Source organism: Cenococcum geophilum (assembly GCF_001692895.1).
Source record: "Cenococcum geophilum 1.58 unplaced genomic scaffold K441scaffold_4, whole genome shotgun sequence".
NCBI classification, from domain to species: Eukaryota; Fungi; Ascomycota; class Dothideomycetes; order Gloniales; family Gloniaceae; genus Cenococcum; species Cenococcum geophilum.
This window is the reverse complement of record NW_027137562.1, coordinates 1,848,531-1,864,395: the sequence shown is the minus strand read 5'-3', so window position 1 is coordinate 1,864,395 and position 15,865 is coordinate 1,848,531. Positions and strand designations below refer to the sequence as shown.

Here is a 15,865-nt window from a genome sequence, read left to right as displayed (position 1 = left end):
ACGTACGTCCTTATAATTTACGAAGGCTCGGATTAACTAAGATGCCTTATATATAAATTAGGCAACTTTAAAACCTTACTTTTTAGCAAAAAGAGCTTTGAACTTAACTGTTACTATTTCAGCTATAATAGAAAGGTATTTAGCAAGGTAAAAACTACCCTCTCTATTCCGGAATTCTGTTTAACTATAAAAATTATGTCCTTTAAGGTATTTCCGCTAAAGCGTTATAAGAGATAAGCCAAGATAAACTAGGATCTTATTAGTAATGGCCGGAAGTTTGTGTCTTTAAGAGGCATTAACCACCGTAAATATAAAGGGATCGAGTTTTTCTGGACTAAAGATAGCCCGTTAAGATTTTCTATAAACGGCCGTATTATAGTAGACGCGGTAGTATTTTATTATTAGAATTCTAACTATAGTAAGCAGCTAGTCGCTATAGATATATATAGAATCGGCGTATATAATTAAGGGACTAATTAGTATAGCGATGTAAAGAATTAGGGTTTAGTTCCTAAGGAGATAAGAGACAATAAGTACCTAATCTATCTACTAACTACCCTAGCCTTTAGTTTAGTAGATAAAAAATAGGGTTAGGCTTTCTATATACTCTCTTTTTAGAGCTAGCGAATTATATATACTAATATAATATAAGGGTACTTTTAGTCCCTTACTTGGCTGCATCGCCTAGGAGCTCTAAGGGGTAGCCAAGGCCTAGCCGAAGGCTAGGCTTGGCACCTCCTTATAAGCACCTCGGGCTTGCAGCCTCCTTCCTCCCCCATTGGTTCGTCTCTATACTACGGAGGTCGCTAACAAAAGTTCTTGCACCTTCCTAATTAGGAAAGTATGCGACTGCGCACGCGCAATCACGGGTGCGCAGCTATCAGCCTACCCTACGTAAATTTAGACACGACCCCGCTACAACTGCGTAATTTTTAGCACCGCTACGTAAGCCGTGATACTTGCTGCGTAAATTATAGCACTAATAAATTTTTATAAAATTTAAGTTATAATAACTACGTCAATACTATTAATCATATAATAATTTTAATTTAGAATTTATATGAAGCTTGCAAAATTTTATATAAAAATATAAAAATATAAAAATATTAATATACTAAGAGAGTTAGTAAATTACTTTCCTAATTAGGAAGGTGTAAGAACTTTTGTTAGCGACCTCCGTAGGCTATTGCCTACCCTTATTACCATATCGTCCTCTTCTATCGACTCTCCTTATAACTCATGCTCGGCTTGCCTGCTCCCTACCGTATACCCTAGCAATACTGCCTTACATATAAGCACTAATAGGTGAATTTGCTATCGCTAATATTAAGGACATTAAATAGAATGACTTAGCATTTAAGTTACTTATAATTAAGGAGGATAAGAAAATAGTGCTTTAAGGACTTATAAAGAGCTACTAGTCTAGTTCCGGGAAATTAAAGTTTAATAATATAATTAAAGGGAAGGGGAAAGGCCAAGTTTTCTTGCTATAGTAAGTTTTTTGACAAGGCATTAGCTATTTTAAAGGCTAACCGTTTTAGTAACCTACCTAGAGTAGAAAAGATATTAACAGCTAAAGCACTTACCGAATCTTAGAGGAGACCCCTCTATACGGTTTGTTCCCCTTTATAAGTATATTTATATACTAGTTTAACTATAAGAAGGCTTATATAGGAGACCTTAATATAGTTTTAGCCTATTTAGAATAAAACCTAGCTCTCATAGTTAAAAACGTTTACTGCTAGAGCGCTGTCCTTTTTTTAGACGAGGCCGATATCTTTCTTATAGAAAGAACTTTAAATAATATCTAACGTAATAGCCTAGTATCCGTCTTCCTATAACAGATAGCGTATTTCTAAGGTATTATGTTTTTTATAATAAATAGGATTACTATATTTAATGCAGCTATATAGAGCAGAATATATTTTATACTTAGATATAATAAGCTAAAGGGACTGGTAAGAGAGTAGATATAAAAGACCTTCTTAAAGTAAGTTAATGCTACTACTAATTGTTATAGGACGGGGGTAGTGGCTATAGAGCGTATATATTTAAGGAGTCTATAAGACGTTACGCAATCAATTATAAGGGTTAAGGGCGTAAGGAGATAATATACCTACGCGTAGCTAATATAAGCTGTATATAAGGTATGCGTAAGAGCATAGGGCTCTCCTATAGAGGCCCCTATAGTAGGGTTCTATAATACTACCCCCCCTCCTATAAAGGCGGAGCTCCGGCAACGCTGTGGTTACTATATATATATAAAAGGGACACTTAAGATATAGCAAAGAAGAAAGGGGGGTATTGCTAAAGACTTAAAACAATGTTATATAATAAGGCTTAGTATCTAAAAATCCAACCAATTAAATAACTTTAACCGTTAGTTAAAGTTCCTAGATATCTTAATAATATTCTAGTTACGTAATTGTACTTTACCGCAATTTAACGGTAATTTAATGGCAATTTGCCCTTACGTGGTAATATATAACGGTTTAACTCTATAAGGGCTCCTATAGAGGATTAGGTATAAAATCTCTACTTAGGCCCAGTTTCTGTGGGTTCGCGTAGTAAAAGTCGCTAATTAGATTCTTTGCATTTTTAAAGTCTTCCTATAGTTACCATTCTGGCTAATCTATGTCGAATCCTATATATATAGCTCTATAGTAGAGCTATCGTCCTCTACCTTTACCAAAGTATTTAAAGTTAATAATTTGTTTAATAGTCCACTCCTTATAGTTCTCGTCTTCGTTCTTATCTCGGATTAGTACTAGTAGGGGTTTAGGCTATATTTGCCCTAGTAAGGGGTTAGGCTAATAGAGGTATAGTAGCTATAGGTAAAATATAGGCTATATCCCATAGGTAGCTATGGTAGGTAGGAGTTCTAGCTTATATACAGCTCCCCTATTAATAACTTATTTAATTAAATAGGGGCTAAGGTTTTTATAATTAAGTGACTTTATAGGCCTCTATATAGAGATATTGCGTATATTTAGCTATACCTAGTTGCTAACACATATCTCTAGTAGTGGCATTTTATAATAGTTAGCGAAGTAGGCCTACTTTACTTAAGCCTAGGCCATTTCTCCCTTATATTAGTTAAGTAGATTTTTTATATAGTCTATATACTAGTTAGCAAGTAGCATCTTAAGGCGTTTTCTATATGGCAGTTTCTTATTAATAGGTTCTAGTAGCTCTATGCTAGATTAGGGGTAATAACCCTTATTCGCGAAGAACGGGGTAAGTCCTATAATGGTTAAGACGTAGTTATTTACTATAAATTTACCTAGTAGGAGGTAATCTACCCAGTTATCTTAACTATAGGCAACTACCTATTATAGGTACGCTTTTATACTAGCATTAGCGTTTTCTAATTGCCTAGTAGTTTTATAGTAGAAGGATATAGACATTTTAATAGAGATGCTAAGGCGTTAGTAGATTCGTCTCTATATATCAGAGTTAAATTATATACCTTAGTTGGACGTAATCGAGTTAGGTAACCTATATAGTTAGTAAACTTTATAGAGAAAGGCGTTAGTAACATCGCTAACGGCTACGCCTTTAGTTAGGACGTAGTGGCGCTCTTTTATAAGTCGGTATATTATTATAAGGATGTTCTTATAGGTATAGCCGTATCATTTATAGGGTAGTAGGTTAATAATAAAATCTATAGTAATATCTGCCTATTATTATATAGGTACTAATAAAGGATATAGTAGTCCTTAGTACTTTATATTAAAGGTCTTAGCGCGCTTATAACTATAGTAGGCGCCTATAAAGCGTTTAACTAAGTCTATTATTTTTGGCTAGAAGTAGTATTAGCTAAGAAGCTTGTAGGTTCCTCCTCTACCTAGGTAGCCGCTTAATTAGAGGTCGTAGGCCATTTAGATTAGTTGCCGTTATAGATTTTCTAAGTTAGGGATAAATAGGCGGCCTCTATAATAGAGCCTATTCTCTTTTACTTTTAAGGCTGCTATATTAATCTGGCCTAAGCTTTAAAGGTTAGTAGGTAGCGTATAGGCGCTAGCGGTCTTTATGGTAATAGGTTAATAGAGGTGTTATATACCGTAGTAATAAGCTTATTAATTTTAGGAGGTAACTTTAGTTCTGTAGTATAAAGCTAAGGTATAGTTAGCTCTATTATAGGTAGTATACCTAGGGCTAAATTTCGTGCTTTTAGGATTATTTATTATTAGAACTAATTATAGGGGTTATTTTTAGACTAAGGAAGGTCTTATAAGCAGCATGTTAGGCTATTAGGTTTAGTACCTTATACTCCTAGTCTATATATAATTTTAAAGTTAAAACTAAAGAGGAACTCATTTTAACGTACTTAGCGTTAGTTTAGCTACTTTATAGTTATAAAGTACTTAAGGTTATAATAGTCTATAAAGACTTTAGTTAGCTAGTTAGGCTTTACTAAGGAAAATTCTAGTTAGAATTCTTTAAACGCTCGTATAATTGTAAGGAGTTCTTTATTATAGATCTTATAGTTATACTCTTATAGTATAAGCTTAGATAAGTAGAATGCGACTAGATAAAGGAGACCGTTATTACCTATTTAAAAAAGGACGCCTACGTTAATATAGTCTGAGGAGTTAGTTTTAAGATAGAGTTGTTGTCCTAGTATAAAGTAAGCTAGGATAGGTGCTTTAATAAAGGTATTTTTAAGGTCTTAGAACGCCTTCTTGTATTTAGGCGTCTAGGTAAAGTATAGGTACGTTTTTCTTTCTTTTATAGAAAGGCCCTTTATTCGCATTATTATTATAAGTAGTGCTACTACGCCTAAGAAGTTATATATAAATTTCTAATAGAAGTTAGCGAAACTAAGGAAGGCTTATATATCCTTAATGCAGTTAGGGGCTTGCTATTTAGTAATTATATATACCTTTTTAGGGTCTATACGGACACCTTTAGTAGTAACAATTAGTTTAAGGTATTTTACTTCTATAACTAAGAATTCGCACTTCTTTAAATTAATATAAAGTTTTACGTCCCTAAGGCGCTATAGGACCTTTTAAATATATTTAGTATACTTAAAAGGGTTATTGCTATAAATAAGTATATTATCTAGGTACGTAGAGTAAAAGTTATTAAGGTAGTCCCGTAAGGCGTTATTAATATAGCTTTAGAAGGTGCCTAGGCCGTTATATACGCTAAAGGGTATAATAGTATATTTAAATTGGCCGAAGCGCGATGCAAATATAGTTTTCTATTTATTACCTTTTTATATTTAGAGATAGTTAAAGGCGGCAATAATATTAAGCTTAGTATAGATTTTAGCTTAACTAAGCCGCTTAAGGGTCTTACGTATAAGCGGTACTAGGTATCTAGTTTTAATCGTAATAGTATTAAGTCCTCTATAGTTAATATAGAATTAAATATCTCCTTCTAGCTTTTTAGTAAGAAAAATAGGGGTAGCTGCTAGTAATATACTAGGACGAATAAATCCTTTATTAAGGTGCTTATTAATATACTTTTTTATAACTAGAAGTTCGTCTTTTAATATTAGGTAGGGTCTTTTATAAGGTGGTATTTTTTTATATTTAATATTAATAGTTGTTACGGGACACCCCTATAACACCTTATATACGTCTACCTATTTTTACTAACTTAGCAATTAGAGACCAACCGTAAAATAGCAATTTAACGGCAATCTACGGCATTCTGCTATATTCTGCCAAGTTCTACTAAATTTTACTAAGTTCTGCTAGGACCACGACCTAAACCCTATTCTGCCCTATATATATATTAACTAAGCAATTAAGTCAATAATATATACCCTTTCTTCCCGTTTTCCTACCTTCTTTCCTTATATAACGTCTTAGCTTCTTATATAGTTTATATATATAGCTTAATAATATCTACCTTGCTATATATATTATCGCCACTTATACTTACTCCGTGACACTACGTTACGTCAACTTTATATACTACCTCCGAAATGTAGAACGACCCTAACGCCTCTATAATGGCCGCCGGTATTATATCCGCACTCTAAGAATAACTAGTAGAAATATAAAAGTCTTTTATAAACGCCCTTATACAAAACTAAGCCACTTTAAATTAATAATAAGCTAAATAAAAAGCATAATACTAGCGATTAATTAAGGACCTCTAAGAGGAAATCCGCATACTTAAGGTGCCTATATTAGGGCCTTAAGACCGAATACTATCTCTAGAGATAAATACGCGGAACGTAAGCCCTAAACCTATAGCAGCTGTCCACCTTAAACTAACTACTATACTAAAACGATCTGAACGACTACTAGATCCCCTAGTATTTACTAGTAAATAATAAGAACTTTAATTATTTCTAAGCCAGCTTAAAAATAAGCTAACTAGTAATACTAACTGTTACCTAACCAAAGCTAACCGACTCTGTTACGCCCTAAGTTAATTAGGAGGAGAGGTAGCTAACCTTATTTGTCACGGAACCCGACTGCAGGGGCCTCCATAGGAGAACCCCGTGCTCTTGCGTACACCTTACGTATAGCTTATATCAGCTACGCGAGGGTATATTACCTCCTTACGCCCTTGACCCTTACGATTGATCGCGCAACATCTTATAGACTCCTTGAATACATACGCTTTATAGCCATTACCCCCGTCCTATAACATTACGTTACGCCTTTTTCTTTACCGACGCTTAGCCTACGACCAATTCTACATCTCCACGATACCGCAGACACTGCTAGAAGTAGCGTGTCCACAAGTTACCTTACTTCGTACTTCTAAAGAATTAATAATAGTAAGACAAAATTCCTTACTAGCCACTATGTTAAACTTAAAAAATAACTTAATACCTATATTAAAACCACAACACTAATTAGTCCTAGGAGGATTTAATTTATTAGCCTTAGCCTTAACCCCTAAAGGGAAGCCTAGTGGCTTAAAAGATTACGACGACTATAAAAGGGATATTAATAATGTCTTATCCTTTATTAACTACATAACCACGGATAAATAAGCCGAAGGGCTACTACCTATTGAGATTAAGATATAAGACGCTAAGATGTTTATAAAAATAGTAGCACGAGAATCTAATAAATACTACCGCCTTTTATAGAACTACTATCTAAAGCTTATATAAGCTGAGATGCGTACTATTGGTTATATAAGGGGGATATTACGTAGCTACGGTTCGTAGATAGTATAATAATTGTTCTTATATATATTCTTCTAAGAAAGGGGAAGGGTAAGGAACTTAAGGTTCCTTACCACGCTAGTGCCGCGGCGACACGTGACGGCAACTTGCCTTACGTGACGGCAAATTGCCGTATATGGCGGCAATTTGCCCTATTCCTAACACTGGCAACTCTTCTTTTTATAGTTGCCATCTATAAACACCTATAGATTGCTACTATACAAAAGTACAAAGCTAAGGGGAAGAAGGAAAAGAGGAAGGGTGTTAGGGGGTTAATGTGAAGACAAGTGGGCCGCTAAGGCGCTAGTAGTAAGCGAGCTAATGGCGATTTTCCATGCCGGGCATGGAAAATCCTAATTGGCTAAATTAACGAATGGCATCGGCAGAACTCCATACCGCCACCCAAATCGATTAGGCGCAACGCTCTTAGCAAGAATCTAACTAATTAAACAACTTCGACCGCCGGTTAAAGTTCCTAGACATCTCAAGACCTTACGTGACTAAGAAATTTCTGGGGACTCCCTTTTAACCTAACCTTTAACTCGTATATATAGAGTATTTGTGTTAATAAACGTCTCTAGTGCCTTATTTAGGTTCGCCTTCGTCATTATATCTACCAGGTTATCTTAGCCATTAATTTATTAAATCTTAAAGAGTTCTTAACGCTTATAGGATTGCTAAAGTGCCATAATATTAATTATAAGGCGCTTCTCCTTTATAGTACTAAGCTTAACTAAACACTTATAGAGGGAAAATAAATCGGTGTATATAATTATAGGGATAACGGGAAGTTTAAGTTAATCTATAATTATCTTTAGGGTAGTTCCAATTGCAATTGCTATATTAACTCCGCTAACTATTCTATATATCTCTAACGCTAAAACACTTCGGGTAACGTGTTTACTCTTAGTTAAGCTCTAATAAATAAGATTGCTATAGATTGTAAAGTTATTCTCTCTAGTAAATTCGTTTACGATAATAATCTTATATCCTAACTAGGAGCTAAAATCTTTATTATTTATAAATAATCTATTAACAAATATAAAGAGCTTGGCGGTAGGAAGATTAATAGGTATATAGAGTAGTCCCTAATCGAGATGGTTTATTTACTAGAAAAGACGTTTATTTAAGGTAAGAACGTTGTCCTTAATTAGTTCCTGGTGTTAGGCGGCAATAGAGAGATTAAATAAAGCCTTAGGTTAATAGATAGAAGCAACATAAGCTCCGTAAGCGCGTTACTCTACGTATTCTTACTTTAGGGAATTAACATTAATAACGTTAATCTTCTTACCTTAACCCTTCTAGCGTAAAGCAATAGAATCCTCATTTATAGAAAGGATACATCTATTAAAGAGCAATGGTGTTGTTAAATTAAGTCTTTCCTTTAGCTTTACCATAAGATTTGCCTTTACTAGCTTATCTTCTTTAAGAGCTAAAAATTGGTTGTCTCCTAAGATAATTATATTATTAGTTTATATGCCGACGATTCTAAATAGAGTTCCTATAGTTATAATAAGGAAGCAGGGATTAAATATAGAAGTAGTTATTAAAAGCTTCTCTTTATAGTGCTTGCTGTAAGTAGCCCACTAATAAGTTCCTGCCTCTACGATTCCGTATAATAGCTTAAGCATAACCATAATTATATCTTTAGGATACTGGTGGCGAATTTGCTCTAGAAGGTATACTAATATTAAGCGCTAAAGGTGCGTCTCTAATTGGGTGTAGGCTTAAGTAATATCTCGCAAATAAACTGCCATTCTATTCTTTATTAAGGAGGGAGCTAATATAACAATAACTCGCTGACTAGCTCGTTAAATTGTAAGAGATTATATAAGAATTATCTCTTTACCATTATTGTTATAACCTTAGATAATAAGCCTTAATTTCTTAAATAGGGCGTTAGTAGCTTTGCCCTTAATCTTATTAACTATTCTTAACTTAAAGATGCGAACTCTATTAAACTTAGTAGGGTTATATTTCTTAAATTTAAAGACTCCTCTTATAATAAGACCGTCGATCTCCTGCTTGTCGGATGCTTAGAAAGGAGCTCCTGGGGTTATAATACAACCTTCCTTTTAGAGCTGTTTTGCGAGCTTAAAGTTAGCCTTCTCTTTAGCTGTTATAAAGGCCATTAATAACTTAACTCTACTCTCTATAGCAGCAACAAATTGCTCTTCAAAATTAATAAGATATTGGCGATTTTGTAATCCCTTTAGGCGACCTCTACCGCGTCGTAGTTGCGGCATATCTACTACAATTGTATTAGGATCACAGTCGCCTTCTAGGGCACGTTAATTGTGGTTTTCCTTTAGGGCATCTTCTAGGGCATCTTTTAGGGCATCCTATAAAGGCTCGGAACTATTATCTTTATAATAGGGCCTAATAACGGTTAAACGGAATTAAGTAGGTCTATAGGGCATCTAAAGAGTGTAAGTTTAACCATTAATTATAATAAGTTTATATGGGCCTAACTATCCTCCCTTTTCATACCATACCCGTACTTTAGATTGGAGTAGTAGATTAAGTATAGTTAAGGTGTTTAGGCTATTTCTTATTCCTAATACGTTATTAACCTAGCGCGTAGCGTATAGATATTATACCTCCTTTATTACTTTATAAATAGCCTTAGCTTATTATACAATAGAGGGAGATAGTAGAGAATTATTAGTTATTTAAGGGTAGGCGCTAAAGACTAGTAATATAGGTACAAGTCCATCCGGGCTAGCGAAATTATTAATAGCTTTAATAGCCATTTGCAAGGTAAGTTCTTCGCTAGCGTTCTTTAGTTCTAAAGAGATAATCTTATATACGCGGCGTAATGGCGCGTAATATTGCTCCACTTTTTTAATACTATTATATACTTTAATAGGGACTTCCTTAACCTTAATTGCTATTGCCTTTATTTATTATCGGAACTCTATAGATAAGAAGTTCTTTCCTATATTATAGACGATTTAATTAGGGGGTCCTAGGTAGACATTAATCTAGTATAACTAAAGGGTATCCTATACATTCCTAGCTAACATATCCTTTAAGAATCGTGCGGCTTAGAAGGAGGTTAAGAAGTTAATAACTTAAAGTACTAGCTTGCCGCTAAGGTATATAACGTCAACAATGATATAGAAGTTAAAGTCGTAGTTATCTTTAAGGGTGAACTTAAATTGGCTAGGGGACCTCTGGTTTATTTAGCAGTAGTAGTAGTATTTTATAAGATGCTTAATTGCCTTAACCTTAACTTTATAGCCTACTTACTAAAGAACCCTAAGTAATTGGTAAACTAATAGGTAACTAAAACAACGGTGTAGTTGGCGTAACTCTAACTTAGTTAAATAGCTTTAAGCAACACTCTTTTCTGGTTATTAAAGGAGTAGCTAAGGGTAACCCCACTTACGTATAATAGGCACCCGATTATCTCCCTATACAAATATATTCTTAAGGTTATTAAGCTTAATACCTAGTTTATCTATATCTTTAATGTAAAATAGAAACGGGGTGTTTATAGGAATAATGTGAAAAGTAATATACCCTAAGGGGGTTTAAACCCTAATTGTGCTGAGAGAGATCGTAGTACCTTTGCTAAAACGAATTGTGTGTTAGCCTGCCGTTAAATAGTTAATCTAAATAGAGCTATTAAGCTGCTAAAGGGCTTAAACTTAAGGTTCTCCTACTATAGATACTCCTGCGGCTCTAGTATCCGGTATAATACTATAGAAGACGTTTACCGAGTATCTGTCATTAAAGGAAAACGCGAAGCTCTCCTTTAGCTTATTAAAGATATCTAACTTCGTAATAAAATGGAGCGTAGATTGGTTATTAAGAACAGCAACAGTTTATATACCATTTACCTCACTATACTTAGTAAAGTATTGGTTAGGTAAGTAGTCCATAATTTCTATATTTATAAGGAGCTGTTCGGTCTTATTAACCTTACCCTTAAGATCTTTTACGCCTTCGTATTAAACCAGGAAGCTTTAAAAGTAGGCCGTAGTAACCTTGCAATTTCTAACGTTTCTTATACTCTAATAGAACTTATTATATGCCTCTTTTCGCTTATTAAGGGAGTGTCTAGTTAACTAGCAATTTAGCTTCTTATAAACGTAGCACTTCTTCTGGCAATTACTTTAAAATGAACCTCCATAAGGACCTCCATAATTACCTTATAGTTAATATTAATTGTACCCTTTGCTATATTCCCTACTACGGCCGCTATATATTTAATTAGTCCAGTTATAATCATGTTAGTTAGGAATGCTTAGTTAGGTAGGGCTTTCGGTATAGAGCTATTAAGATTCTTATATTTGTATTATAGTACCTATAGCAGAGCGTAGCTCGGTATATACTCCTTTAAACGTATTTACAGGTTTATATAGCGCTAAGTTACACTTAGAAACGCCACGGCATGCTAAGATAACCTAGTCCCTTAGGCTATTCTTATTTTAGTAAGTTTTAGTAAGTCCGTATTAGATTTTCTAGAATTTATTAAAGAGTAGTTAAAGGCACTCTAGGTAAGTCATTATTGGGTTAAAAGCGATAACTCTCTAGAATATAGTCTCCCGCCATTCGGACATATAGAGTTGGCAGTTTTTATCGGTTTTAAAGTGGGCTCTAGTAAGCTAAAGTATTATATTAAAGCTATAGTTTTTACCTATAATATAGTCGTAATAGAACGTCGCCGCCCGTCCCTTTAATATAATAGAGAAAGCATAATAGAACTAGTGGCGTTAAATTCTAACCTTATTGCAGCAGTTATAAAAGACCTATAGTTTTGCTCCGAGCATATTGTATAATTCTCTTCTAAACTTCTTCTCTTCGTCCAAATATACCTTTATTAAATTTATGACTTCTTAAAATAGAGGCTTATTAATTAGCTAGGATAGAGGAGTTAAAGGTAGTAAAGGTAGAGGAAGAGCACCTCTAGGTAGAAGAGTACCTCTAGGTGGGAGAGTAGCGTTCTAGGGGTTTCGTTCCGAATTAAAGTTGCCTTCTAAAGAATATAGGTTAGTTTTAGGTTTCCGTAGTTAACGTATAATCTTAGCTTTCGTCTATACTGGTTCTTCTATACTAGTAAGAACGGCGTAAATATTACTAGTAATTAAGTTACTGTCCTTAGTAACGTATACCCTATTCCTTTAGAGGGAGTCTTAAAAATCCCAAATAATATTAACATTGCTAAGTGCCTAGATATCGGCGGTCCATCCTATAAAATCCTCCCTAAAGTATTCCCATAACTATAAATCGGCGTAGTGGCTATCTTAGTAGAATAGAATATAGTATAGGAGAAAGCCATTAACTTATTTTACGGTACAGGTTGTTATATTAAAGGTAAATACATCCCAATCTTTATTAATGAGTTTCGCGTATATAGCTACCCCTAGTGGTAAGGAGTCTCTCTAGTTATTTAGAGTGGCCATAGTTATATCTTCAGAGGAAGGGAATATTGGTAGTATAGGGATTATTGTTTGGTATGCGTTCGTAATATATATTTACAATTATAGGGCTTAAGACCAGTTCTAGCCTTAAATCGTAAAGACTTATAACGTGTGTTATTCTACGTAATAGACGTAAGAATCTATAATCTAGGGAAGGCTTAGGACCAGTTCTAGCCTTTAGATCCTTAGATTTGTAGAAGAGTTCTATTTAAGGTTTAGGACCAGTTCTAACCTTAAAAGACAGCTTCCTCTAGCACGAGTAGCACTGGTATAGTGGCTCGTCTCTTCTTAGTGATACCTAGCTGTTCTATAGTATAATAGTAAAGTTAACTACTAATTAGTGTTAGTTATATAAGGGGGATATCACGTAGCTACGGTTTATAGATAGTATGATGATTATTCTTGTATATATTCTTCTAAGAAAGGGGAAGGGTAAGGAACTTAAGGTTCCTTACTACGCTAGTGCCGCGGCGACACGTGACGGCAACTTGCCTCACGTGACGGCAAATTGCCGCATATGGCGGCAATTTGCCCTATTCCTAACACGTACTGCCTAAGATTATAATATTATTTAAGACCTATAAGCTTATAAGGCGCTTGCTAATAATATATGCTAAGAGATTAAAGACGACCTCCGTGCGTCTAAACGCGATATCTAATAATTAAAGAAGGCCGAGATTATACTTACTGCTACGGTTACTAAAAGAGAGGGTATAATTAAATACCTATAATCTTAGCTTAATAAGTATATTTATAACAATACTAAATACCTCTTTACTATATATAACGCCACCTAAGTCTTTACGCCCCTGGCAACCTTACCTACTTAATACTTAATGGAAGGTTAGCGCTAAGCAGCTTTACCTAATAGAAACCCCTACTATAGCAGCGGTAATAATAAAAGCTATAATAATCGAACCTAAACTACCACTATAGGGTTTAATATACGCTACCCTAATCCCCTAATCTTTAAGGGCGACCGCAAGGAATACAGCTACTAGAAGATATAAATCCGCAAGAAACTAACCTAGAGCGCCTACCTTTTCCCTATAGAAGACACTAAGATTAGCTACATTATTAGATAAATAAAGGGCATCCCGTTTAATAGGCATTTCACTTAATAAGAGACTAGTAGTCTTCGGAAGTAGCAGTCCCACTAGGAAGTCCTTAATGACCTTAACTAAATATACCGCGACTATAACCTAGTGGCCACTAGTTAAGCTAAACTACGCGCCCTAAAGATAAGTCCTACTAAATTATTTAACGAGTTCTATATTAAATTCTAGGAATACACTAGAGTCCTTACCTAAGATGACGCTAAAGACTAGGAAGATCTTCTTAAAAAAGTCACTTATCGCCTTAATTACGCAGCCGCTAGCCACAACTATAACAACGTCCACGATATGGTAGTAGCTCTATAGAAGATTAAATGACGGCTAAACCAGATTACTACTATAAACCCCCGCCCAAAGACCTCCTTATAGAAGCCCTTCGAACCTACTAAACTACTAACGCCTACTACCCTAAGCAATACCACTGGTCCTAATATTAACCTCTCTATACTAGCCTTCCTAAAGAAGCTACTAGATAGAGAGCGCGAGCTACTTTAAAAGCTAAGGCGTTGCTATAAATGCCGTTAAGAAGGCTGTTATAGCTATAGCCTAAACTGCCTAATGGCCAGGTTTAGCAGCCGCTGTTAAATACCTAACCCTATGCCCCGGACACTAAATACGTTACTATACGCCGCTACCGCATAAGACGAAGATATAGTAATGGTAGTAGAATTAGACGCGAAAGCGGAAAACACAAAGTCCTAGCCCTAAGTCGTAGGTTAGGACACTCTAATAATAGAGGGATCTATATATTGGCTTACTTAATAGAGAGCTTAATAAGAATAAAAGGACGGAAGCAAATAGTTTTACCTATAAAGGGAACTACTGCTAAGAAATAATATAAAACCCGTTCTATAATTAACTGCGAAGCTACTAATAAATTTATAGATACCTAATTCGTGCGTACTTATAACCTACCTACCTTACCCCTCGCCAAAGCCCGCGCCCTATAACTCGCTAATAGTAGTTATACTGTATAAAAGATTACCTATATAGTATAACTTTACCTAAATATAAACGGATACCAGGAGGAGCTCTAGGCCTATATTATACCACTTACGAACTACCCTATTATCCTTAAAATAAACTAGCTTAAATAATATAACCCCGCCATTAACTAGCAAAAGAAAAAAGTAACCTTTAACTCTAAATACTGTAGAGAGACTTACCTAGGGTATGGCCTAGCTGCCTCTATCTACTCCCTAGGATATTAACCTAAGGAACCCCTTATTACCCTACCCACAACTAACTACCACTACGTAAGCGCCGCGGCCTTTTACCGCATAGTATGTAAGAAAGGCTAGACCGTTACTACAGCCTCCTAATTACGACTATACAAGCTTAATAAAAATTAGAACTACGTCCTCTATAGTAATAGGATAGATATAGTTAACCTCTTAGAAAATAATACCCCTATAAAACTCTATAGACTTTTACCCTTAGACTTTAAGAAGTTTATAAAGCTTAAAAAAGGACTTACTAATAAGAAACTCCGTAAGCTCCTCCCTAAAAGATACTATAACTTTATTAATATATACTTATAAAAGAGCGTAGATATACTCCCCCTATATTAACCTAACGACTATACCATTAATATTAAATAAGGAAAAACGCCGCCCTATAAGAGACCCTACCTAATATTAAAAGATAAACTTCTAATTATTAAAAAGTATATCAACAAGCACCTTAATAAAGGGTTTATTCGTCCTAGTATATCCCTAGTAGCCGCCCCTATCCTCCTTACTAAAAAGCTAAGAGGAGGTATTTAATTCTATATTAACTATAAAGGACTTAACGCTATTATAATTAAAAACTAATACCCCGTACCGCTTATACGCGAGACCCTTAAACGGCTTAGCTAAGCCAAAATCTATACCAAGCTTAATATTATCGCCGCTTTTAACCGCCTCTAAATATAGAAAGGTGATAAATAGAAAACCGCATTTATATTGCGCTTTGGCCAATTTAAATACACTATTATGCCTTTTAGCGTATATAACGGCCTAGGCAGCTTTTAAAGCTATATTAATAACGCCTTACGGGACTACCTTAACGACTTCTGTTCCGCGTACCTAGATAATATACTTATTTATAGTAATAACCCTTTTAAGTATACTGAGCACGTTTAAAAGGTCCTATAGCGCCTTAAAGACATAGGACTTTATATTAATTTAAAGAAG

At 34.8% G+C, this 15,865-nt stretch overlaps 1 protein-coding gene across 1 annotated transcript; it reads left to right on the top strand.

The window, feature by feature from the left end:
* Window positions 1-255: 255 nt before the first annotated feature.
* K441DRAFT_538800 (uncharacterized protein) lies at window positions 256-405 on the top strand (the record flags this gene model as incomplete). Its single annotated transcript, XM_067642539.1, has 1 exon — window positions 256-405. A coding segment is annotated over one exon (150 nt), but the record flags the coding sequence as incomplete, so codon positions are not given.
* Window positions 406-15,865: the final 15,460 nt, after the last annotated feature.